Below are 27,736 nucleotides of genomic sequence, written 5' to 3' on the forward strand. Positions count from 1 at the left end.
CCGCCTTCAGTCTTCACTCCGCCGTTTCGCGCTTATGTATGCAAATAACTGCCATCTTTATTGGCTGTTAATTTGCATATCTCGCTGATTAGCCAATGGGAGGCGTAGCGAAGGTACGGTCAATTACCCTGTTTGTCTATTATTAGATTAGATAGATATATTTACTTGAGTAAAAACACTCCATCCTATCATCTTTAAATATATTTTCTTGTAAGAGATGACACAAATACAGTACAAGTTAAGAGTTATAAGTCTCTACTTCAGCACTCATTTGCTATTGCTAAATAGAACTGTAATTGCTACATAAATTTGATATATTTGTTTCAATGCATCAATTTTACTGCCCCCTGGTTAATGTAACTTAAATAATGTCTCTCTTAAAAATACCGCAAGATTTTGTTTCCATCATTTTGCAACTATTTTGTTTGGATTTTAAATCTGACTTTCATTCTTCCCAATTGCAGGTATCTCTAGAGTATAGGATTAGGTAAGAGGATGAAACATTTTAATACTCAGGAAGAAATAAAATTAATCAAATAACATATAATAAAGAATTCTGGCCAGAACAACATATAAATTCACAAAAAATAATTCATGAAATTGCTTCCTTAAATTAAATTCAAATGTAGACAAGGCTGCAAGAGACAAAATGCCATTTTTGTCACAGGTAAACTAACCAGGAGTTAGAAATGGGGGGTTAGTACTAACTCCCTCCTCCACTATGTATGTCCTACTCCTGGGTAAGTCACTAAATAACAGTTAAACTTGGTTTATATATTCCATTCATCCATTAAATTAAAGAAAAACAGGTGATATATGTACTCTAATTTTGGAACCTAAAGGAGAAATTGTGGCACAATTGCAAAACAATAGCATGATGTTCGCATAGCTCATACCCATCTGATATCAGCTCATGTATTAGCCAAGCACATTACAAAAATCTATACACTTCTTCTAAGGAGATTTCGACATACAGGAAAGAATTCACATTCTGCCTACCCATCTTGTCATTGTTATTATCATTGTAGAAAAAGACTTTGTACATTTCTACCCCCCAAAATTACAAACTCATTCCAGTATAATGAACAAGGAAAGAGAAGGACAGACTTTTTTTTTTTAATGGTGACTCATTATTATTTTTGACTCCTAGAAGTATAGCCAATAGAAAAAAAATATGTGATGAAAGACTGGCAGAATAGTTAATGATAACTGTCTCAATAGAGTGGAAAAACATTTTATATTCAATGCCAGTAATTAAGCAATTTTACCCATCACTAATCTCATTTTTAATAAAACTAGAGAGTTATGATATATTAATGTTATTCTCTTCTTTGTCAGATAGTAACAATAACAAAATGTGCTATTTATGTTAGCAAAAATGTCAATGGATTCAAGGTTTGAAGGAATAATCAGTTCTTTTATAAGTGATGAGCATAAAACTATGTGATTGATATATTGTGTTTGTCTAGATTTTGATATATTCAAATTCCCCCTTTTTTCCCCCCCTGAGTTTTCTCTATTTTTAAAAAATTTACTTTAAAAATTCACAGCATAACATTTTACACCCCTGGAGTTTGAGCTTAAGTTAAGGTTTTTCCACAATCACTTATACACTTTTAAAGTCTTGGCTCAAATATTATTTTTGCTTTGAAACCTTTCTTGACTTTTCTAGACAGAGTTACCTATTTCAGCTTCTTTTAAAAAAAATTAATTTCAGAGAGGAAGGTGAGAGGGAGAGATATAAACATCAATGATGACAGAGAATCACTGGTCGGCTGCCTTCTGCATGTCCCGTACAGGGGATCAAGCCTGCAACCCAAGCTTGTGCTGTGACTAGGAATTGAACTGTGACCTCCTGGATCATAGGTTGACACTCAGCCACTGAGCCACACCGGCTGGGCCTTCTTTTCTGTTTGTATTTCTGTACTTTCAGTATACATCTCTATCGCATTGCACGGTCATTATTTTCTAATAGGAAAATCTCCTTTAACGTTACTCATGGATCCTGAAATCCCAATGTTTAGCTTCCTGGTAGATAGTAGGATTGAATGCATGGGCAAATAGTCACATCTTTTTTCTAGGAGTAGGAAAATTTTATGATTTTATCAAAATCTAGTTTAAAAACTGAGACTCTAAAATGTTTCCACATAATCCTAGGATTTTATTTTTTGGTATTTCAAGTGAGAATCTTTGAACATTACATAATTGGTAGATGGCATTACTGAAACTAATGTGTATAACAATAACATGACAATCACTTTACAAAGTGTAGTTAGAAAAAGGCCTCTTGATAAAATTGCAAGTAATCAGAGCATCTATGGAAAAATATGGGGAGTGCTGTGATGCTGTATAGAGGAGCTGGCATCACCAGAGGGAGGAGAAGCCTGTACCAAGAAACCAAAGTATACACTAAGGCAACAATCACATACACAAAGGTAAAGAACCTTTCAAAACAGGACAGCACATTTTCAAAACAGTATTCGAGTGAATTGGGTAGAATTACTATTACATAAAAAATTAAGTTGAGATATTTATGGTGACAATGAAAAACAATATTTAATCCTTATTTTCAATGTATACAAATAGGGACACTTAGATTGTTTCCATATCTTGGCTATTGTAAATAATGTTGCAATGAACATGTGGATGAATGATAGATATGTATTAATTGCCTTTTATTCATATTTTTTCTCTCTCCTCCTCCTCCTCCTCCTCATTCTTCTTCTTGAAGAAGACCCTTTAACATTTCTGGTAATAGTGGTTTGGTGATAATGAACTCCTTAAGCTTTATCTTGTCTGGGAAGTTCTTAATCTGCCCAATTCTAGATAGCTTTGCTGGGTAAAGTAATGTTGGTTGTAGGTTCTTGCTTTTCATTACTTTGAATATTTCATGCCAATCCCTTCTGGCCTGCGAAGTTATATATCTATCTATTATTTATCAGTCATTTATTTATCTATCTCTATATCTGCATGAAACAGAAAAATATATACACATATATTTAAGAGAATAAAAAGGCTCAGTTAGCTGGAAATTTTCTTGAGACAATATTTATTATACCTATAGATGCATGAATTACATAGGTTATTATATAAATCTATGAGAAAAGTATCATTATTCAATTAATTTCAACTTTTTCTTGACTCAAAACAATTATTCTTTGGTTATATTTAACCATAAAAAGCAAAACCTATCATTTGAAAAATACTTAATTTAAAAGTAGAAATATTTGACTTTGAAAAAGGGGTTTCTGAATAAGCAGTGTCAGCTTTAACCCCTAGAATTCTGAATGTCCTCTTCTTTCCAAAAAGTGTTATTTATAGAGCCACATTCAAGTGTCAAAAATGCTGAAGATTCATAACAAGAGTATATAGAAGTTCAGTCTCAAAGGACCATCCAACATATTAGTTGTATAAGTAATATTTATTGTATAAACTAAAAAAACAGGATGTATAAAAACATTCAATTTGCAGTTAAGGATGCCTTCCAGAAGTTTTATGTTGATGTATGTTACACAATATTTCAATCCAATATAGGCATAAAGCATCTTCAAACCAAAGAAACACTAGGATATAAATAAACATAAAAATACAATGACAGAGGATAACAAGAGTATTAAGAAGCAGTGAAACTGCATAGAAAAAGCTTGCAAAATGACTGAAAATACTCTCAAGAAGAAGCAGAGGTAGCATGTATCTTAATAGAGAAACATAATTATTATACCCTTCACTATTAACTCTCCATCACCAATATTCAATTGATTTTCAAGCCTTGCAAATTTCTATCTTTAATTATCTCTTGAGTCTATGACCTCTTTACTCTAAACCTTCTGAACCATTTAAGTCCTCATAGATTTAATCTACTATTTCAGTAGTCTCCTAACATTTATTCTTCTGTCCAACCCTGACCCCCTTAATATCAATCCTATACAGCCATAAAAGTCTTTCTTACGTACATATCTATTCATATTATTCCCCTGTGTAATTTTCTTTAATGGTTCTTGATTGCCATAGAAAAAAGTAACAGTTCTTTAACATAGCATATAATATTCTCTATTAACTGACCTTTGCCTACATCTCAAGCTTCATGCCTCAGTTATGCCTTGTCATATTCACAAATATATTATGCACAAATATTAAGGAACATATGTTGTTTCTTAAGCCTATAATGCAAATTCATGAAAATTATTTTCATTCTAAGCTGAAGCATTCTCTGCCCCCAGATGTCCTTTATGACAATCCTTTATCTAAATTAAGTATATCACAATCTCTTGTGTTCCAACAAACTTCATTTATATTTTTCTCATCGAATCTCCCATATTGTAGTTGTGATTATTTGTTGTATGGCTGTCTCTGATAGAGTGAGCTCCTTGAGGGCAAATTAATATCATACTCATCATTACATATTTTGTCCTTGACATATGGTAGATGCTTAATGATTATCAGCTGAATAAAAAAACGAAGACACACACTCTGGAGTTAGTCTTCCTAGTTAGGATCACATTTGCTCATTTTCTTAGAATGTTACTTAGACCTTCCCTGAGCCCATTTCTTGTACAAAAAAAAAAAAGTAATAATAATAGTACCTAGTTCAGAAGGTTATTGTGAGGAGGTAGTAAGTTAATATATGTGAAAATTTATTTCAAGTGCTATTTTAATGTTTGCTTTCTTTATGTAACAAATATTCATTGCACACCTTCTTTGTGTGAGCTATTTTCCCAGTTACTCTGTATACATACTAAACAAGCCCCCCCCCCAAAAAAAAAGTGAATGAAAGTACATGGTTTGTGGCTATTTCAATGAATTTAACCATGAATTTTTCATTATAGAATTAAACCCAGGAACTAAAAAGAAGCAGGTTCCAATACATAAACATTTCCCCCCACTAGGGAGTTAATGGATTTGGTGTGTGTGTGTGTGTGTGTGTGTGTGTGTTATTCAGAGAGAAATAAGCAAAGAGGTGCCTGTGCATTTTATAACTCTTCCCAATCCTCTGGTTCCTGGGACATGGAAATGCTTTACATGGATGAAGAGTGGCTTTGTGATCACCTAATCCAGTTTTTCTATGGTTCATCTTTCATGAACTGATACCACACTTCACAGTGATTTAATCTACTGTTAGCTTTCAATTTCAAGCATCAGAGTCTGACTGATTTAAACAGGAAAGGTAATTTTGTAAAAATATGTTGGTCTGCTTGGGTGGGGAGTATAAATCATGGACACAGACAACAGTATGATGGTTACCAGGGGGGAAGTGAGGTGCAGGGGGGATTAAGAGGGTCACAGGGGTCAAATATATGGTGATGAAAAGACGCTAGACTTTGGGTGGTGAACACATGATGAAATATACAGACGATGTATTATAAAATTGTACACCTGAAACTTATATAACCAATGTTTCCAATAAATTTAATTAAAAATGAAATAGAATAGGGTCAAGAAAGAAGGAGAGCCATTATTCTTAAGTAACTAAATATTGCAAAGAACTGCACAGTTACAAAATGTCTTTAAAGAATCCAAAAATTAATATGCATGTGCAGAAATTTTTACTATATATTAATTCTTAAAATATCACTGGATCTTTCATCATAATATCCTTTCACTATTATATCAGATAACTACACATTTTGCTTTCTTTTTCTAAGAGTTGATGGTTCAGAGACACATCATTTCTAGAAATATAATATTGGTCATCAAATGCAAAGATTCAACAAATAGAAAAATCAATCGCAGAAGTTAAAGTGGTCTCAAAATTGCAAAGAGGTTCTTACAAAAAGGATGAAGAATTATTTGCTTTAAGTAGTTGCTTACATATTTTACATAAAAATATACACCAGCAAGTAATAAAAATTGAGCCATTTAACTCCTATAGATTTATAGAAATAAATCAGATGAAATTTAAGGACATACTCTTTGACCTGTACTGGATTTTGTCCCAACTAAGCTTACCAATACTAGTGCATTGTAAAGGACAGAACACCTACACGCTTGCTGGGAACACATGACTAGAGCCCCAGTTTGTTCTATAAGGATGGATCAGAGCAGATGAGATTCAAAAAGGCTTCGAAGGAATGATAGGTTTTTAACACTTATTTCAAGCAGTGTGGTCTGTGAAATACTAAAAGATAAATTTGATCACATATCTCAAAATTATAAAAATAGATATTATAATGAGCATAGGAGCCAAATACAGCACTCATGATCATTTTATTTAAGTAATTTAACCTGCATTTTGTGCAAAATGCTATTGTCTGTCTCACCACTGTTTTTATAGGAGGAAATCAACATATTTGAGTTTGATTTTGATACAGAAAAATTAATTTTATATAATTCTCTCATCCATACATTTTCACACTCCCTATTTCCCACAAATTATTGATTTTTTCCCCTCTATTTTCTGTACCCAGACTTGATGTTATACTTTCTCATTATTATAATATCTATGTTGTTATGAAAGGCCTAGAAAAAATAAAGACAGAAAGGAAAGGAGTTGAGGACAAAAGGAAAACTTTTTTGATCCTCCAAAAGAAAAAAATAACCAATAACACCAACAACGAAAATGTTTTGGGGAAACTTTGCTGATATTTTTGGAATAGTAGTACAACTGTCTATGTTAGGTTCACAAGCTGAACCCCAGCCTAAAGTGGACTTCATCAAAGTCTCTGAAAGCTCCCCCAAATATTTGTGAACACTGTGCAAATGATGATTTATAGTATTCAAATTATTATAATTTGTCCTCTGTACAAAAGAAATGAATTTAAAATGCCACAGTTGGATGATGTCCTTAGAAGGCTCTGGTATTTGCCCAAGGATGGGTTGAGTTGACTGAGGGGCATGGTCATCTCTGGGATAACAAATCTTGGCTCAGGCTTGAATTGTCATGCTCATTACTGCACATTAGAACCACCTGGAGAGCTATAAAATCCCCTGGTCTCTGATTACATGCCAGAACTAGTGAATCAGAATTACCTGGGCTTTCTGGGGGAGTTCTGTGTAACATCAGAGTTAAGGACCACCTCCCTGAGCTCCCACTGATTCCATGTCCCAGCCTAACAGGGAGAGTGCTTTGATTCTGATTCCTTATCCAGTCAGGGGAGAGGTAAGAGGTGGTGTGTCAGGGACTCTGAAAGATGTCCTGGTTCAGATCCAGAGTGATATAGAAACCAGCAGACAGAGGCCTCATTGAAACCTACTACTACTACATTCCTGTACCCCAACCCAGGGGACCCTGGGGCAGTGGCACATAGTAGGGGCTTTTTAAAGATTGTGGATGCCTTTCTAGACAGACCAGACTCATGCAAGCCTTAATGGACACAGGGGAACAATTAGTGTTTCGTTGGGGCTTGTAGAGAAACCTCTCTTCCTTTCATCTTGAGAAGTACAAGTTGTCATGGAGTTTAGTTTGTGTTTTGCCTTTGTTTTTCTCATATTGGTACAAGCAGTACTACATGCAGTTAATTTATTTGACAACTTGAGCAACAAATTGTTCCCAAAATATAATTCTTTACTATTCGATTTCTGTACAAAGAAGGTACAGGATTCCACCCTGACCTACAGAACCACAGGAAGGTGGACATGGGTTAAGAAGAGAGGAGACACAGATAGAAACAGCTGTAGGAGGTCACCAGCTGCAAAGTGGCCAGGCAGCAGTGGCTAGGACACAGGTGTGAAAAGCAGTAATAGAATGGGCAATGGTAAGCTTAAAGTGATAGGTTTGAGTGCAAGAGTGGAGGCAAAATGAATCAATTTGTTAAATAGGCATCTAGAAACCCACAGCTGGATTAGAGTTTGTATTCCTAATTCTTGTTGAATTTAAAAAAACACACACCTGAGTTGCTGGTGTAAAGCACAGCTGGTCTGCTGTATGGCACAGTTAGGAACTGGGATGTTTTGGGTAATGGATATTACCAATCAACTGACTTCTGCTTGTGCAGCTATGGCCTCAGGTGGATCATAGACCTTAATTGGTAGAGGCCATTGTTTTATTATTTGATTTATTTAGAAAAGAGTTGGTCTTCTGATTCTGAGCCAGCATGCAAAAGTTGTTTTCATCACCAAAAACCACTTAGAAACAGGCACTGAGAGAGTGGTAGAAGGTAAATTGCTTAACGGGTCTGGACTTGGAAGGGAAAAGAGGTAAAAGATTTGTTGTTAGAGTTTTTATTTTTTTAAATATAGTTTTACGAGAGGCCCAGTGCATGAATTTGTGCATGGGTGGGGTCCCTCAGCCTGGCCGGTGATTGGGACCGATTGGGGGCCATCTCGCCCAGCCCGGGGGAGGGACCGCTGGAGGTTGGCCAGCAGTGGGAGGTTGGCTGTGGGAGCACACTGACCACCAGGGGACAGCTCCTGTGTTGAGTGTCTGCCCCGTGGTGGTCAGTGCGTGTCATAGCAACTGGTTGACCAGTCGTAACAGTTGCTTAGGCTTTTATATATATGGATTGATTTCATAGAGGAAGGGAGAGGGAGAGAGAGAGAGAGAAATATCAATGATGAGAGAGAATCATTGATCAGCTGGTTCCTGCATGCTCCACGCTGGGGATTAAGCCCGCAACCCAGGCATGTGCCTTGGAATCAAATCATAACCTCCTAGTTCATAGGTTGACTCTCAACTACTGAGCCACACTGATCAGGCAGAGTTTTAATTTTTAACAGAGTAAAACTATTATGTCTAATCTACCTATTAGCCTTACTTTGAGCCTCTCGAGGACATGGCTTATGTCCTTTTGGTTTTGTGTTTCCTTGAGACCAAGGAAACATGCACAGGGAGCCTGCTCTGCTCACTCAGCCTGTGTAAGGTTCATGTGTCTGCCAGACTGTCTGGAAAAAGCTCAGGATGACACCCTGGCCTGTGCCCTAGGGAAAGCACAATTCCCCAGCAACCAGGGACCTTATTTCTTGGTATTTGTACATATTAACATTGCATGTTGAAATATACTTGCTATATTTTATTAAGACAGTTGTAGGAATATATTTATCTTCATGGTTTCAACTGCACAAACCAGAAAATGCCATGAGGTGAATTTTATCCCTCACAATGACTTTTCCTTCCCTGCCATTCATCAGCTAAAACATGCTGAGAAACCACAACCCTTGTAGAAACGGGAAAAATCAATACTCTCTCAACTCTTCCTCTTTTCCTCATTTATTCAAGCAGTGTAGTAGCCTTTTTTCTCCTGCCTGATTCAATCCATATATTAATTATATTATTTTCCTCTCAGTACATCTTGTCACAATACTGTGACTAAAGCAGTCTTCAAAGGAAAAACTATGTTATTCATTTGCTCCTACTTAAAAAACAAACTTCGATTCCTAATGGCATCCCAGGGCTACAGGAAACCTGTGCACACTTTATGGCTATTCCTCTCTTCGGAGAGATCCCCCTCATCTGGTCATTTCCTAGAGCCGAGGTTAAGTATATTTTCCTCAAAAGAAGACCCGTTATGACAACTTTTAAACTATGTACTAAAGTTACTGATTACTCCAGAGCAACACATGCCCAAAGCATACACAGTCATGTTAATTTTAAACTAATCTTTAATTACCCAATGAGCTCTTGGGAAATGATTGTTTCCTAAGGCCAAAGAACTGAAAAGAAAGCTAAGGTGTGAGGCACAGAATGATATTATCCTTCTTTGCCTTTTTACATAAACATAAGATGTTTATGAGTCATATTCTACCTTGAAAATAATTACCACTTGATAATGCTCTCCTGGCCATCGTGCAATACTACCAATGAACATAGCTGGTGTTTATTGAACAAGTCATATATGCCAGGCATTACAGTAAGAGTTTTCCAGGGGCCATCTCATTTTATTCTTAAAACATGCCTGCTATTTCTTCATTGTTTTACAGAAGGGACTAGGTGGCTAACTCAAGGATTTTAACTTGAGATGTCTGACTCTGGAGCCAGCAGGCCTCACCATTACTCCAAACTGCCTCATTTTGAGTTAGATTGCTTTAAATGGTAATAGTCATTTAAAATTGGTGTACACAATTAAAAGACAACACAAGGCATGCTTGTGGTCACAACCTTACGTGTTGATAGAGATCTAGGTTCAGGTTGAGGCTGTTCATAGCAATCTATGACCTTGAAAAATTATGCATTTGGCAGAAAGTTAAAGGCTGGTTTAAAGCACTTTTATGAGAAATTATTTGCAATGTGGACACTTAGCTGGTAAAAATATGTTTGCTAGAAAATCATCATGGGTCACCTTTTAAGAGTCCAAAACACATAGATGTCAGATTATATCTGTCACAAGCTGTCAAAAATGATTTCTAGCAACCCAAAATTCTCTAGGGATTGTTCCAAATACAAATAATCTTACAGAGTGCTAATGTTGACATTAGGATTTTTGCGACACAGATGTATGTGGAAAGAAACACACTGTCTTGCAGCTCCCCCTGGACTACATCAGACTTGGCAACAGGAAGTGAAGGTCAGGAATATTTCAGACTCTTGACATGGATTTGGTGCAACCATTTTCACATGAAAGCAATTACCTAAGCTCTGCATTGCACTGATTACTTCCAAAGGTTTGGGGGCACCATCTGTTCTTCTCTATTTAAGACACTTAAAAATAATAAAAAAGCAACTCCAGAAAAGAAGAGCCTTCTAGGACTTCACAATTCACAAGCAAAGAGCTGCTCAGTACTGCATAAATATGGGGAAAGAAAATGAAGATGAAATTCGCAGGAAAAGATGAGCATCAAACCCTATGTGTGAGACTGTGGCACAAGGGATGAACGTCTCAGTCTGCTCAGGGGTCTATGGTTTATTCTCGGGGGAATGGGAATGTTTGAAAATTAGATTGTGGGGACACTGAAACTCTGTAAATATTCTAGTCATTGAATTGTAGGGTGAAATTTATGGTATGTAAAGCATACCTCAATAAAGCTGTTAAAAAAAGAAAAAGAAAAAGAGGAGGAATGTCTTTTTTAAAAAAAGAAACCCTAGAATGGGCAAGTGAAAATGAACTCAGAAAAAAGACAATGGCTTTTCATGCCAATAACACATCTATTCTAATCTGCCCCAGCATATTTTAAGACACCCTTTTAAGAAAGAGGGGATGGAATATTCAGAATGCTCTTCCAAGTTGAGCCTGTTTTAATACATGGATTAAAAACATCCCTCTTAAGCGGTCCTTTCCATTCTAGCATTAAGGGTAACATATTTTTGCTGGCATGGAATGCTAAGAACTCCATCCTAAGGCAAGGCCAGAAACAATTGCTGCTGAGATATTTCTAGCCTAAATATCAACTGGAGACCAACTGAGTGATTTATAATCCCTTAGCAGGTTTGGGTTTCATTCATAGATATTGGAATCAGGAATGACTGTTTTGAAAAGCAGAATCTAAATGGGTGATGTTAAAAATGGTGGATATTATCCCAAGTTTGAAATGTCTGGCATAAATGAGTGTTCCTCTATCTTGTACCCATTATTTTTTCTATTTCAGAACCCCTTTTCAATAGTTATAAAAGAGTCTGATCAATCAGCAAACAAAGGGATCTTTAACCTCAAAGATAGTTTAATTTTCAAAACTTGTTTAGTGCCTGGAGGGCGTGTCTTAGTGGTTGAGCATAAACCTATGGAACCAAAAGGTCACGGTCCATTCATGGTCAAGAGCACATGTCCAAGTTGCAGACTTGATCCCCAGTGGGGGGTGTGCAGGAGGCAGGCAATCAATGATTCTTTCTCACCACTGATGTTTCTCTCTCTCTCTCTCTCTCTCTCTCTCTCTCTCTCTCTCTCTCTCTCTCCCTCTCTTTCTCCCTTCCTCTCTGAAATCAATGAAAATATATTAAAAAACAACAACAAAAAAAAACTTGTTTAGCCCCATTGCTAATTTCCCACACAAACTGTTACCAAATCATCAGCTAATTATCCTGAAACATCTGACTTCAATACATTAGGAAGAAAAGAAGCAGATTGGACTTAATTATTATACTTTATGAAATTATTACTAATGGTGACATTAAATATTGCCAGAAACCCAAAAGAAATGTTCTTTCTCTTAACTCTAATGAAACTTGATTTCCAAATTAATATTAATTTTATATTGACAAGATAAAAATATATAAATTTTTGACCAAGGGAAGACTTAGTAGAGAGATAAATCTCAAGGACATTTAACAAGAAAAAAGTCTGGAAATACCCTTAGAACCAACAACAGCTTAGGTAAGACAGAAATAACTGTCTGTCCTGAACAGCAAGCATCTTGTCCTCAATCTCTGCTGATAAAGAAAGTAATTTTTAGAATGCATTTGATAGCTTTAAAAGTTTAAGTTAATATTTAAGACAGAATTTTTCTACATTTTCCACTCTATTACTAAATTGAACATGTATTTCAAATTTCCAATAAGCATTATAAATTAAAGTTATTCATTTTCTAAAGTGCAGGTAACTTTTTTCTTTCTTTTCCTATAGACTTTAGCATACAGTTCAATAAATTGTCTTCAATAGTTTGTTTTTACATATGTCCTCTTTATATTTTATTTATATTGCATTGCATTATGAATAGGTTTAGTCATTCCTCATGGAATTACTGGGCATTATTAGCATGTTTAAATGTAGATAATGAAACTGAGAGGTCACTACAGGCCCAGAGTCATGCAGATTTGACTTCTAGTGCTTGGTTGGTTTTTTCCTACTCTCACACACAATATTTCATATTCATAGAATAGCATCTAGGTCTTTTCATAATAAACTGCATTTGCAAGGAGCTTATTGTGAAAATGTATAGTTTGTTGGTTGCCTTTGTTTTTACCTGCTATTCACTTCTTCCTTATTGATAACTGTATATGCTGAAAATTTAGGTAAACAGGTACAGAGGCCTAAGTCAACCAGCATCTCTGGCTATAGCAATTAGTGCTAACAGGGCTTGTGTGTTTCATTTAGAGCCAGTTAGATGGGTAAGGCCTTTTCCTGGGACTTCTGAAAAAGGATTCTTACCCTTTCTCTGCAAAAAATTTTTTTACAATTATCTGGGGGCAACCTGGGTGAGAATGGGGTCAGTTCAGAGGAAGCGAGGCTGAGAGGTAGAAAAGAAGAAATAGAATGAAGATAATACTTAACTTTTTTAAACAAACACTTGTGCGGTGCTTAAAATGGGCCAGGCACAATTTTAAGCACTTTACAAATATAACTAATCATCCTCTTAAACCTATTGCAGAAGTACTATTGTAACCTTGACTTTGACTTTATAATTGAGGAAATTGAGACACAGAGAAATTAGGAACACCCCTAATGTCACACATCTAATAGTGAGGGAGCAGGAATTTGGACCCAAGTGATCTGACTTCAGTTTCTGTGCTTAGCCCCCATGCTAGGCACATGTTTTGAGCCCTTATATCAATGAAGATTCTTACATACTTAAAAATGGATTCTAAAAAAAAAGAAGAAAAGAAAGAAATCCTTGATTTGTTGCATTTGGCATTTTTCCTGATATAAACATTCTCACTATGGCTAATTTCAAGCTGTTAACATGACATCATCTGGCTAACAAGATTCCTAAAAATTAAATAATCAAAGAGCTGGCATAAGCCAGCTGCTCTGGTATACCACTGGAGTTTACAACAACCTCCCTCCCATAAGACTGCCTTTTGGTGAATCTATCAGTTGCTTTGGGTTTCAGCCACTCTGGGTTGGGTTTTCTGTCTTATAATATTAGAGTCCTCACTGAGTCCAAGTTTCATGGATAATGAAATACTTTCACAGAAACAGTCCTTTTGTTATTATATTAGAACTCTATAATAACCTCATGAATAAACAAATCACTCAACAGGTTTCACATCTTACTTATCAGAAACGGAGGCTTAAGTGGGTTATGGATTTGGTTTATGTGGTATCGGCCACAGAATTGCCAGACCCGGTGCAAAATGAAAGTAAGGGGTCCCTTGTTAAGGAACTATTCAGAACTTCAAGAAGATGGAAGTAGAGCATTAAGCTAAATGCAGGGCCCTTCTAGGAATGGGGCTCTGTGCAAATGCCCAGCCCTACGCCCATGAAGGTACCCTGTGCCTGCCACTCAGCTGCGGACAGAGGTGGCCTGTGAACTCGGATCCACAAATCACATAGCCCTTACACTCTACTGTAGTGCTTCCTTCAAAACAGAGGCTCTGCAAATGCATTGCCTACATTTCTATGTAGAAGTTGTTACTTAAATTATTAATGATATAGCTGTATTTTGTCTTGTTGACCAATTTCAAGTAAACACACACAATTGACTCACTTATATGTTGCAACAGCTATATATTAGATTACAACTATATCCTTTCTTAATTTCTTATTTACATTATGTTTCCTTTGGTAAAATTAAAATAAATCTAACATAAATGTATTAAGCTGTCTATATTGCATGTTTTTTAGTTTTTAGACAATGCTAGAAAAAGAAAACAAATACTCCTTCACATATCAGATTTTTAATTATTCTATCTGATATACTCTCCCCCACCAAACATATTGATTGCCTTATTTTTAAAACTTAGGCAATTCTAAATATTGTAGAGATTAAAAAAACAAAAACCCCTTTTATCTCTTACTACAAAATTTGAGAAATACCCCGGTTACTTTCTTCCTCATGGAAAACACGGGCCTAAATGCAGCTGTTTACAATGCAATTCCTTATTTTCAAAGTACCAAGCTCAGTCTAATGAGTTTTATTACTTAGATTCTTACATTCAAGTATCATTATACCCCATGATTATATTTAGTGATATATGATAATGAAAGAATGAAATGGGGAAATTCTTTTATATAAGGTATCATTATATAGTTTTACATAACATCTGGGTTCCACTGGCCAATTTTTGATGATTTTTAAAGAAAACAGAAAACTCACCGCAATAAAACAGCTAAATAATGCTTCAGATTTAATTTGTGCCAACAACAAGCAGATAGTTTACTAGGAATTATAACCTAGAAGAAGAGGCTCAATATAAAAACTGTACTCAATGTTTCTATTTACCTGTTGACTAACCTAAGCTATTTAATTTTCATTTATGTTTGAAACATTATATGCTGAGAGGAAAAATATTCCAGCATGGTTCCCAAGAAATGTGGCAAAATTCTCCAGGACAGTAAACTGGTACATTGATATGCTTTAAAAATGGTTTTCTAAAACATTTATGTTTTATCATTTTTGTTAATGAGGAATGAAAAGAAATGTACCACTAAAGGTGTGGGGTTAGTAGGGGCAGTGAAATGAGAGCATTTCAACCTTACTTGATTTATCCATGAACTATAGCAGTATTACCTGCTCAGATCTGGTCTGATGCTGGTACTGGTGCTGAGAAAAGGTATTATAGGAAGAAGCAATTTTGTCCTTCTCAAATTGTTTCTTCACTCTGGCCAAACCACCAGGCACTGTGCACATGTCTGCTTCCTCCATCATCTAGGACCATTAAAAAAAAAAAAAAAAAAAAGAAAATTCAGCTTTATATTTTTTCAGGATAGGATTCTCAGGCTATTTAAAAAAATAGTTGACAATTATGGGTGGGTGATATATTAAAAAGGACATTAATATATGTAATTATTTCAGTATACTCTTACAGAAACCCTTAGTAAAAATAATCTCTCCATGTTATTTTCTCATTTATCTGCTTTTTGATATAAGTTAGAAGAATATTAAAAATATTAAGTTAATTCTCCTTTCAGATCTTGATGTCTGGAGATTAGAACTATTAGAATGTATTTCTCTAATAATACATAGACAAGTAGAAATTAAAATACTAGATTCAATTTTAACCCAATAATATTGTCATTAAAATCCAACATGTTATAGGCAACACATTAAGAATATTAAAAACATTTGACTCACTCCAAAATGGATTTAAATCATTAAGGATGAACAAAATAACCTCGGAGTATGTCTGAGGCAAAAATATTAATGTCAGCAATAACAACTACTGAGTACACAGTACACTGTGAGTTGCCATGTACTTACAAATATCTTGTCATTTGATGCTTCTCCATTTTCTTTGAAATACAGATACTTATTACCTTGATTTTTAAGTCAGGAAATTGAGGTTTGGAAAAGTAAGGCAGCTTGTAAATTCTCACAGCTCGGGTGTGAGTGTTGGAGCTGGAGTTGGAACTCACCTGGGTCTGTCTTAATCACAGCTGTTTGTCTGAATCCTTGTTAGCCTTAAAGGACAGGCAGAAAAACAGCAGCTAACACCGCCCCAGGACTCAGCTCCTAGTGCTGGTGTGTGAGGACAGGTGGGGGTGGGGTGGGGTGGGGGCTAAGATGATAAGGATTCTAGCTTGTCACTGGCATTTTACAGATGAGAGAATCTATTTCAACAGGCAATATTTGGAACAACTTGAAAAACACTGAGGAGTCTTGTCAGATTCTATGCCCCAGTGGGAAGTGCTATATAACTCAAGCACTCTCCCACGCCCAGCAGGCACTCAAGCCCAGATGGGAAAGACAACTCTAAAGCAAACAGACCTCCTGCCAACCCCCCTCCTCCAGGTCTCCTTAGAACTGGGAGCAGACTCAGCAACACTTCTAACCACAGCAGGTCTCCTGAGGTCTGGCTCAGCCCTGACATAACCTTGGAAGCCTTGAGACATGGAAGTAACTGAATGCCCTGGATGCCGCTGAGCTGAGGTTTGCATGCCATGGACTGTGGACTCCTGTGGACCTGGGATCATTACCCCAACACATATTCTCTCTCTCAAACAGATACCAAAAACACAACTACTGTCTTGGGGTTTCCCATATTCCAAAATATGGGAGACTAAATGGATACTCAAGATTATCTGAATTCTAGCAAATATTCAAGTGGTCGCTTTATGAAGTTCACAACCTTTCCCCGGGCACATGGACTCTTAAATAGTTAAGAATATGCACTCTATGGAAAAAAGGGATGATTGTACACTTATATGTGCTAGACAGATATTCTATCAGATTCTGCAACAAAGTTAAATGTAAGTGCTGGTCAGTTACTGCCATCTGATACATGGTAAAGTCTGAGAAAGTATGGTGACCCTTTTGAAATTTGAGATAATGAAGGGGAAGGGTGAATTAAGGCTACTGTCTTTTTTTTTCTTTTTTTAACCCCTACCATTTAATTTGCATAAGTGGCCTTTCTCAATTGAGCATCTATAGAAGATACAGGGTGGGACAAAAGTAGGTTTACAGTTGTCAGTACAAGAAACACAGAGTTTATGCTTATATTGTTATGTATTAATTATTTTATTATTTATTTGTACTATAACTGTAAATCTACTTTTGCCATACCCTGTATATAAATATTAAATTATAGAAATTAAAGCAATTATTATTAAGAAAAACCTTACTCTTGCCAACAAGTATAAACAATGTCCAAATCATATGTAAGTTAATCTGGTAAACCCCAGCAATTATCCTAATAAATGGATACTTTCCTAGTATGGGCATTTTCTCAAAAATATCAATTCCTATACCAAACAGGTTGCCTGTCTTCTACCAAATAGATTAAAAAACAGATATAAAAAACAGATATGCCCATTCCTTTCCTCTAGCACTGTGCTTTGGAATAGTGCAAATTGTACATGCAAAATGCAGACAGTTGATTATTTTTACTAATACCATCGAGATCCCTAACATCCCTGGTACTGCTGCACTACAGCTGCTGTCACCCACCCAAGTGGGGCAAGTTTTTAAGCTGCAGTTTAGCGGTGGTGATAAACTTTCCTTGTTCAGCTCAGATTGTAAATGAAGGGTTACATATGTAGATGGAGGATTTACTCAAGGGGCAGTCAGTAGCCTAAGCTAGCTCAGACTGAGATCCCCTCCCATGATTTTGCCTTGTTTAGCACCATGTACTACACATCCCAACTAATCCATGTTCTTGTAATTGAGCACATAACTTAGCTTGTTTTGTTTTGAACCTTTTTATGTTTATCCTTATTCTAGGTTTCTTATTCTTGGAGTAGGAAACAAGACTTAGCATCTAATGGATATGCCAATAGTAAAGTTATCTTAATATGTTAATTTAAATATGTTAGTTTAATAATAATTTAAATATCCTACACCTAAATCTAGGTAAATATATTACATAATCACCAATTTCCCTTACCAGAACTGTCCTTGGGTTCTAGAGCAAATTAGAAATACCATAATTTGTGGAGTGATTCTAATCCCAGTTCTGACACTTAAAACCTTGGACCTCAGTTTTATTTCTCATAAACTGGGAATAATAATACGTTTCTCAAAGATTTCTTGTGAGTCTTAAAAAGGATAAAGGAAATAAAATTGCAGAGCACAGAATCTGGCATTTTAATTTTTTCTTGAAAAATGTTATTTCCCCCTTCTCTTCTGGAGGCTGCTGCAGTCTGCTGCCTTTTCAAGAGCATGACTTTCATTTAGGTTCAACCAAATGCCATCTGGCTGAGGTTAGGACAATGAGCAACCCATCATTGTCAGCTATCGCAACGTGATTGAAATATAATGGGTACAGTTTGGGACTGAATCGGTGACGTCCAGATTTTGCACATTTAATATTTGGATTATTTGTGTAGACAGAAATATAGTCACAAGCAGTTTCCATTATTAAAAAAACAAACAAAACTGAACACACATTTGATGCAGCTGACCAATAAGGCAGATTTTTTTGTTGTTGTATGCTTTTTTTCATTTCTTTAGGTATTTACCAGGATTTCTCTGAGATACCAGCAATGTGTACTTTATTTCCTCTCAAAATATTTACTTAGGGCCAAACCAAATAATAGGACAGTTGTTGGGCCAGAACTGCTTTCATATATGAGAGGAGGCAGTTGAATGTAGTTGAAAGAGTACTGAAGTCAAGAAACTAGAGATTTAGCATGCCTTTGCCACAAATTACATGATCTCCATAAATCACTTTCCCTCAGTTTTGTTTTATTTTTTTTTTGTAAATTTGCAGGAAAAGGAAGGATTATTTAATTTCTTATATGTAAGTTATCTCCAGAATAGAATTACATTAAATTTTTTTGTATTAAATTGTGATAATTTAGTTTCCTTATGTGCCCAATTTAAATAGTCTCTTTTTTGCACATCATAAATACATGTTATGCCCTACAGAAGTTTTTTATGGATTTATGGTATATGATAAAATATGGTTTACTAAATAGCCAGTCTTTAATTAGGTATTTTCAAAATCAACTTGTTTCCCCAAGAATCATTTCTCCAATTTAGAATGCTAATTTGTAGTGAAGTTCCTTAATGATCCAGAAGGGGGTGCTATCTAAGAAGACTTTTGGGAAGTGCTAGAGTGATACTATTTGTTTTGGAAGTGATCTAGGGACTTATGTCATTTCTTTACATTCATTCAAAATCTATTCTGCATCTAAAATGGATTTTTAATGACTATGTAAAAACTTAAATGTCATCTAGAGTTGCAACATTGTTAATGAGTTTGGCAGTCAGCCTTGTCTCTAAATAATTTGCAAAAAAGAATGTTAAGAATAGCTATTTTAGAATACTACCCTTTGGGGCTATTCTCGCTCTCTTTCTCTTTTGGTTAAATGAATAATTTTACTAATTTGGTGATTATAATTATAAAATAATGTTTTTATACTCCATTAAGCTATAAAGCTGCTACTCATAAAATGACTCATCAAATCCTGTGGATCGAAGGCCACAGAATATGGAACACAAATTCTTTTGAATATAATTTTATATTCAAAGTTATATTTGCCTCTAAAAATTGGTGGTCGTACTGAATCCTGCTGTTTCCTATAATCATAATTGGTTTAGCAGAGTGCCTACATTGCTAATTCCCTCACTTCTATGTTGATTAACCTATACCTAATGGATTTAGTACATACAGAGAAATGAGAAATGCAAAAGAAATTATACTGCCAGTGATTTTAAATGAACTATACATGAGACTAAAGAGGGAGGCATGCAGGCCTACATTATTAAAATTTGAAATTAATTCCCAACTTTCCTGAGGAGAATAGCTATAGGTTAAATGATAATGATGGCAATAAGAACACATTTATACAGTGCCTTATGGCTTATACATAAATTATCTCTGACTCCTCCCTACGGCCCTCTGTGGTGGAAGGTTATTCCCATTTTTCAGTTACGGAAACTGAAGCTCTGAGAGGAGTTAAGAGAGTAGCCCAAATCACACAGTTAACAAGTAGCAGAGCTGACGCTTCAATTTGGATCCTCTGAATTTGATTCGCACGATTTCTGTGCTTTTTCTACTTTATCCCTTTGTCCAATAGTATTCTTATATTGCGATAGAGGGAGGGTGTGTGAAGAGCAGACAACAAGCACATTGCCTAATACAAAACCAGCAGGAGCAGCTTACATTGGCGGAGAAGCTGTGGCGGTCACCCTTGGAAACAGCTGCTTGGTACCTCGCCATCCGTTCCTTCAATGGCACCACCTCCTGGAGGTCTGACACACCTTCAGTCCAGGCAGCGCTGTCTTCTGCAAATTCAGGTGCAGGCTTATCAGGGCCAACAGTCACTGAAAGGAAATGCAGAATGTTCAGATACGTGTCAGGGTTTGCAAAGAAAATAGCATCACCTTCTGAACAGCGAAGGCATTTAAAATATCTGGTCATAAAACAGACTGCGACATTTCACAGTATTTTCGATGTTTCACTGTCACCTCTTTTCTTCAAGTGTCAAGCAAAGCTACAAGATGCCTGTATAGAAGCATATGCTTATACAAACATGAAAAGAAAATGCTGTTCCCGCTCTTCCTCCTGCAACTATTCTGATGAGAAATATTTATTAAGACATACATAATGTTAATTATAAACATTTCTGAAGTACTATGAGACTCAAAATTAAAAAAAAGTACAGAGACTCAAAATAAAAAAAAAATACATGGCTATGATCACACAACTAACAAGTGGCAGATTTGACAGTTGACCGTACTCTTTGGCAAGTCTAAAAATTGTTCTTCCCTTCTCTCCCCACCCCTCAACCCTCAGGAAGATAGATTTAGCTAAAATATGTGAATGCTTTGAGAATTATGGACTGTTTTTTCTTTTGTTCATAGAGATGGCATATAAGAAAGAAATAATAGTACTATTGGAAAAAGCTTGTTAGCCACCCATTTCAGAGAGACGATTTGCCCACTGAAGCCATCTTCTGCCTGACAGAAATAGAGGGTAGCAGAAATCACGCACTTGGAAAAAGAGCAGAAGACTCATAGTTATTGGAAACAGACAGGTCTTAGAGGTCACACGGTCTCACCTGGTCTAACCAGCTCCTTTTACACATAAGGAAATATGTCTCAGTGTCTAAAAGAAACACAAGGACCCTGCATATGATTCTCCATGGTTATTTAGTTGTGTGTACCAGAGCTGGTCTCAAAACTAGTTGTTCGTATTTAATCTGGTGTTTTTTGTTATCACTCTGCTTGACAGTTTACTATTTACACTTAAAGAATATTGTAATTCTAAAATTATTTCAATCAGATCTTTGTGTGGGACCAGAGTATGAAATGTATATGTATATTTATGTCTTTTCATCACTCATTCATGCCCTGCCTTTCACCTTAAGAATGACAGTTTCTGAGACTCGTGGAGCAGAGCTCTTTGGTGTCCTTTGTTATTCGGATTGGTTTTATTTAATCACTAGAGGCCCGGTGCACGGAATTTGTGCACTGGGAGGAGGGGGTGTCCCTCAGCCCAGCCTGCACCCTCTCCAATCTGGGACATCCCTCTCACAATCCCAATCGTTCGCCTGACTGCTAGCCTGATCACCCCCTAACCACTCCCCTGCCAGCCTGATCAATGCCTACTGCTCCCCTGCCAGCCTGATTGCCCCTAACTGCCCTCCCCTGCAGGCCTGGTCACCCCAACTGCCCTCCCCTGCCGGCCTGGTTGCCCCTAATTGACCTCCCCTGCCAACCTGGTTTCCCCTAACTGCCCTCCCCTGCTGGCCCAGTCCCCCACAACTGCCCTCCCCTGCAGGCCTGGTCTTCCCCACCTGCCCTCCCCTGCTGGCCTGGTCACCCCTAACTGCCATTCCCTGCTGTCCTGGTCACCCCCAACTGCCCTCCCCTGCTGGCCTGGTCACCCCTAACTGCCCTCCCCTGCAGGTCATCTTGTGGCAACCATCTTTTGACCACATGGGGGCAGCCATCTTGTGCAAGGGCGTGAGGATCAATTTGCATATTACCTCTTTATTATATAGGATTGTGATGAAAGAACACAAGGTAACAGATAGCCAAGCTGTTTTCTCTACCTCCTCCTACAGTTTCCACATTAAACCATCTTATTTGTTTGCATTTTCTATTAGTTTCTTTGAGCAGTTGAGAATGAATGTGACCCAGAAAAAATAAAAATCACTTCTGTTTTAACTTCTTGATTATTTGATTTTCCATAGGGACTTCTTATTAAAATACATATTTTCTGTATTTTAATTAAAATTGTAAATATATTTTATTTACCATGCTTTCTAAAAGAAACAAAAAATATAAAGGAATAAGGAGTTATATGAACCTTGGGATTGTACAAACTGATATGTTCACAAGTGTCAGTCATTTTTGAAGTTCACCTATCATCCAAAACCTCATTTCCATGGAAAAATATACTCTTTGAATTGATTCTGATAAAAGAGACTCCCACAAACCACTGAAAGTTTTTCACATGCTGAAGAAATATATCTTCATTACCCTTGCATATTATCTGTCTTGCACGTATGAGTTTAGTTTGTATTCAACTGTACTCTTTTTACTTTGCTGTGAGTAATCACTCTATAGATTTTATTGAACAGGACTCCCTAAAGTTTTCCATGTTAAAATATAAATAAATTTTATTTTGTATATTATTCATAAAAAGATGTCATTCTTTTATTAACCTTAATAAGTTTGTAATTGCTAAAATGTACAGTTAGTATTTACTTTTAAAATACCAAATTCTTACCTTTTTTTATTTTACTGAGAAATGTCCAAGGTTAATTGTCAGAAATTCAGTAGCCTACGTATTAAGAGATTTGGATTCCATGGCCTTGTGGCCTTTTATTCTGATCACAGTAAAGGCACCCATTTCTTTCTTTCTTTCTTTCTTTCTTTCTTTCTTTCTTTCTTTCTTTCTTTCTTTCTTTCTTTCTTTCTTTCTTTCTTTCTTTCTCTCTCTCTCTCTCTCTCTCTCTCTCTCTCTCTCTCTCTCTCTCTCTCTCTCTCTCTCCTTCTTTTTTCTACCTCTGGCTTTCTTTTTCCACATTAGTAACTTTGCCTACTCAGAGTAGAAAACTTTTCTTGAGCTAACAATTTGTGCCCATATTGTTCCCTAACCTCTTGAGTGGATGTCTTGTTGATTTCTTCATCTGAAAACCAGGGTGATGCTTCCTGCCCAGTGTACTGTAATGCAGTGCACCTATCTGCTCCTACTTGATGCTGCTGACACATGATGTCATTTTTAAGATTGTTAAGACAGCCCCATTCTGAGGGATGTGTGGGGAAGAGATAGGAACATTGTTACCTGACCTCATAATGCACTATTTCAGAAGGCTTGAATGCAACTGAGATTGGAGAACAGTGTGAAATGAGTTCAGGCTATCTTCAGAGAAAGGAGATGTAGAAGAACAAATAAAGATGCTACTGTGATAAAATGTCTGGAAAAATAGGGAACGATGAACCTGTAATTATGCAAATCAGACAGTGGAGGAACATGCTATAAGGCTAAAGTGAAAAAGGGAAGGGAAAATAAAATTTAAGATGACCATTTCTGTTAGAAAGCATTATAAATAGTAGTATTACAAAATGATTGTACTATAAATTACTCGTCTCTGAAATTTAGAGGTAATTTATTTTGCAGATGAATAAATGAAAATCCAAAGAAGTTTGGTGAATTCTCCCAAGTCTCCAGAGCTAATGGCAAAGCTGGGCCTAGAATCCATTGCACCCTAAATAGTAAATGTTTTCTTTTACTTGACAATAAGAAAATTCCTAATCCATAGAAACTATTAATTCTTTGTATAATGGAATAAACCCTATTATGGACATAAAAAAGGGGGTTCTACAGTAAGTAACCTCAATAGGGTGATCTGATCATGGATTCTTAACTGAGAAGGTTATGGTAAAACTTTTCATGTTCAAGGAAAAAGAAAAATTCTAAATTATGCTGACACATGAAAAAGTTCTGTGATAAAATTCAGACATCCATCTATCTTCTTTTTAAAATATGTTTTTATTGATTTTTTTAGAGAGAGAGAAAGGGAGAGGGAAACATTGATTTGAGAGAGAAGCATTGATTGGCTGCCTCCTGCACCCCAATTACACCCCTACCAGGAATGGAACTCACAACTTGGGTATGTACCCTGACTTGCACTGGTGACCTTTGGGTGCACGGGATGATACTCAACCAACTGAGCCACACTGGCCAGGGCCACGTATCTTCTTTATAACACTGAAAACTAAAATTTATTAGAAAAGTGGTTACTGGAATTTTAGTTTTGTGAACTAGACAAATAAAACTTTCATGAAACTAAACAGAAGTCAAACACAGTCTATGTAGCAAAAGGTAGCCAAAAAATAAAACAAAAGGCCTCAAAATAATATACCTAAAAGAGAAGGTAGAAATAAAATCAAATATAATAGTCACGAAAATAAACACAGGTCAAACTTCACACTGAAAGTCAAAGACAAATAAATCCAACTAAATGCCACCAGCAAGAAATAAACCTAAATAAACCAAACATTTTAAAGAGAAAATACTGGGCAAAAATATGTGAGTAAAAGTCATTATGACTATATTCCTTTCATGCAAGTAGTATTAAAGACAAAGAAGGCTATTCTGTAGATAGAAAATACCATCCCACTATGAAGCTGTAACACTGCACACCACTGCATGTTGACTAGCCCAGTACAGAAACACATAAAGACCATTAGTAACCAAAAAAAAGGAGAACTTTAATAGGAATATAGTTGTTGTGGGTGATGCTAACATATCTCCCTCCATCTTTGTCTTAGAAAATTTCAAAAGTAAATGATTTGAATTGTATAATCAATAGGGTTAATTTATTTTTGTCATTAAATAAATATTGATTATCTAGAATAAGCATAACCCTTGCCACTATGCTTCAGAGATTTCAGTCTAGTTGGAAAGACAGAGAGGCAGTTATTACCCAAGAATTAATGGGTTTACACCACGTGAATTGGGAGCCTACAGAGAGGACATAACCACCTGGGTGTGTGAATGAGCAGGTGGCAGCGAAGGCTCCCTGAGAAGGGGAACATCTGCACTGAAACATGAAGGAGTTGGACGTGTGAATATGTGAAAGAAAGAAAGATGCAGTAAGGCGATGAGGTAGCAGCATTACCAACAAATCATTTTGGGAAAATGGGGCAATGTTTTTGAGGAAAACACTGAACTCTCACCATATTGCATATTACAGTGGAGTATTGGAGGGACTCAACGTATTTTTAAATGATAAAATAATCTTTAGAGAAATGTAAGTAATTCATCAAATGATTTCAGTTGGACTTTCTAAACACAAAAATAATTTAAAGTAAAAAAATATCTTAATATTTATAAGACAAAAGGAAAACTGAGGAGGGACAATTATGATAAATAGGCTAAAGTGTTAATTTTCAATAAAGAACTGACAACAGGCCAGAAAAAAAAACTGCTAACATTGAAAATGGATAAATGACTCAAAAGAATGAGTCACGTTAAAAAAACACAGCAACTATGTATCAAGTGTTTTCTATTGGTCAGAGATCAACCATTGATTGCTCTCAACCATCCTATAAGGTGGAGACAGCTTTTATTTTTTATCTCCATTTTACCAATAAGGAAACAGAGACACAGAAAGGTTATAAAACTTACTCAAGGTCAGGTGGCTGGTGAGCTTCAGAGCTCGACAGGGAAGCCAGTCTGTCTGGCTTCAAGTTCTGTGACTTTACAACAATTCTATGCTACTTCTCAAGTGTCCAAAAAGCCAACAAACCCAAACAATCACCTTTCCCCATAAATAAATGAAGGAAAATTCAAGCAACATAGGGATGGTCTTTTCTGTTGTGAATTGATTTATACTGCATATACAATAAAACATATAAAGTAGTCCCAGGTAGCTCTCTAGTGTGATTATGTCTCAAGAAATTCAAAGGTTGAATAGTAATTTGAACTCCTGAGCAGAAAAACAAGAAGTTTATGATTGTTTTCCTTTTGAAAATTTCTAAAATTGATTCAAGAAGCCTTTATTTAATCAGAACTAAGAGCAAAGCAGAGTGAGCCGGTATGCAACTGGAAGCTCACAAAGCTGAGGTGAATATAGACACTTCAAGAATAGTGGCTTCAAGAATGTAAGCTCACTTTCTGTGACACACCGATAGCCTCACTATGATATTCTGGATGCATTATGAAGAAGCCAACTGCTTCGTACTCGGGAAATTGATTTAGAACTAAATTGGGAGAGTGATGAACTAAATTCCATCAAATCTAAATCTATGAGCTATAACCCAGCTCAGATTTGTGCACAGGATATCATTTTAAAGGACATATCTTAGGCTCAGAGCCATAAGCATGAATACATATCCTATAATTCTTTAATATTTGCATCCCTTAGCTAATAATAAAATTCATCCCTTTTAAACATTAAAAATGCTGCTGCCAATTCAAATTTGTAATCAATTTGAGTTTTATATATTTTATCCTCATTTGAATACTATAAAACCAAGAAATGGATGGAGAATAAAATGAAAGAGCAAGTTGTATAGTGCAATCTTGTGCATTGATTTACAGTTCTTTAAAAAAAAAAAAACATAGAGAGGAAGGGCAAAGAGTAAAATGAATGGAAGTATGTATGCCATGACAGCATAAAAATTATATTGTGGCATCCATCCAGCATATGAACACAGCGAATCATATTCCACTTATTAAGCTAGCTTCCCTATGGTCCTATTGTCCCCATATGCATTGTGTTACTGAGTGTATACTTGTCACCTTCCCAAAAATCCATCTCTTCATCTGATCACCATACTTTATACATTAATCAAAACAGACCTCTGAGGGTAATAAAAAAGATTAGTCTTGCTTCCTTAGTGACCCTTCCTTAAGCAGGATTCTCCTAGTTAACTGGATACCAGAGGTGATCCTGCACATCTGGTTGTCTTTAAGAGGAAGAAGTCAAGATTCAGCATGTGGTAGACAAAATATTGGTTTTCCAATGTTTACATTCTTATCCCCAGTATCTGTAAACATATCAGTGTACATGGCAAATGTGATTAAGTTAAGGATATTGAGATGTGGAGGTGTCTTGGGTTATCCAGGTCGGTTCAATGTAGTCCCAAGGGTCCTCATAAGTGAATGAGAGAGGCAGGAGAGCCAGAGTCAGAAAGGAGGAGAGGGAGGGAGGATAAGGGGGGTGAGAGAGGGAGAGAGAGAGAGAGAGAGAGAGAGAGAGAGAGAGAGAGAGAGATATGCAGGTTCTACCTTGCTGGCTTTCAAGGAAAAGTCCTTCTAGAACAGTGGTTCTCAACCTTCTGGCCCTTTAAAATACAGTTCCTCATGTTGTGACCCAACCATAAAATTATTTTCGTTGCTACTTCATAACTGTAATGTTGCTACTGTTATGAATCGTAATGTAAATATCTGATATACAGGATGGTCTTAGGTGACCCCTGTGAAAGGGTCGTTTGACCGCCAAAGGGGTCTCGACCCACAGGTTGAGAACCGCTGTCTAGAAGCTGAAAAAGACAAGACAACAAACCCCAGACCTCCCAACCCCCCAACTCCTGGAAGGACCTTAGCCCAGCCAGCACCTTGATTTTGGCCCAGTGAAACTAATTTTGGACT

General features: G+C 36.3%; 1 protein-coding gene across 2 annotated transcripts in view; it reads right to left on the reverse strand.

Moving 5' to 3' along the window:
- XIRP2 (xin actin binding repeat containing 2) overlaps positions 1 to 27,736 on the reverse strand; it is a 70,565-nt gene that overhangs the window by 26,755 nt on the left and 16,074 nt on the right. For both annotated transcript variants that reach the window (XM_036319794.1, XM_036319793.1), the window contains exons 2-3: positions 20,288 to 20,448; positions 15,253 to 15,390 (exon numbers count right to left, since the gene is read on the reverse strand). In XM_036319794.1, the coding sequence (XP_036175687.1) occupies positions 15,253 to 15,390; positions 20,288 to 20,344 (195 nt within the window). In that variant the 5' untranslated portion in view covers positions 20,345 to 20,448. The remainder of the gene's footprint in view (positions 1 to 15,252; positions 15,391 to 20,287; positions 20,449 to 27,736) is intronic.

The sequence above is a fragment of the Myotis myotis genome, unplaced genomic scaffold (assembly GCF_014108235.1).
Source record: "Myotis myotis isolate mMyoMyo1 unplaced genomic scaffold, mMyoMyo1.p scaffold_m19_p_8, whole genome shotgun sequence".
Classification (NCBI taxonomy): Eukaryota; Metazoa; Chordata; class Mammalia; order Chiroptera; family Vespertilionidae; genus Myotis; species Myotis myotis.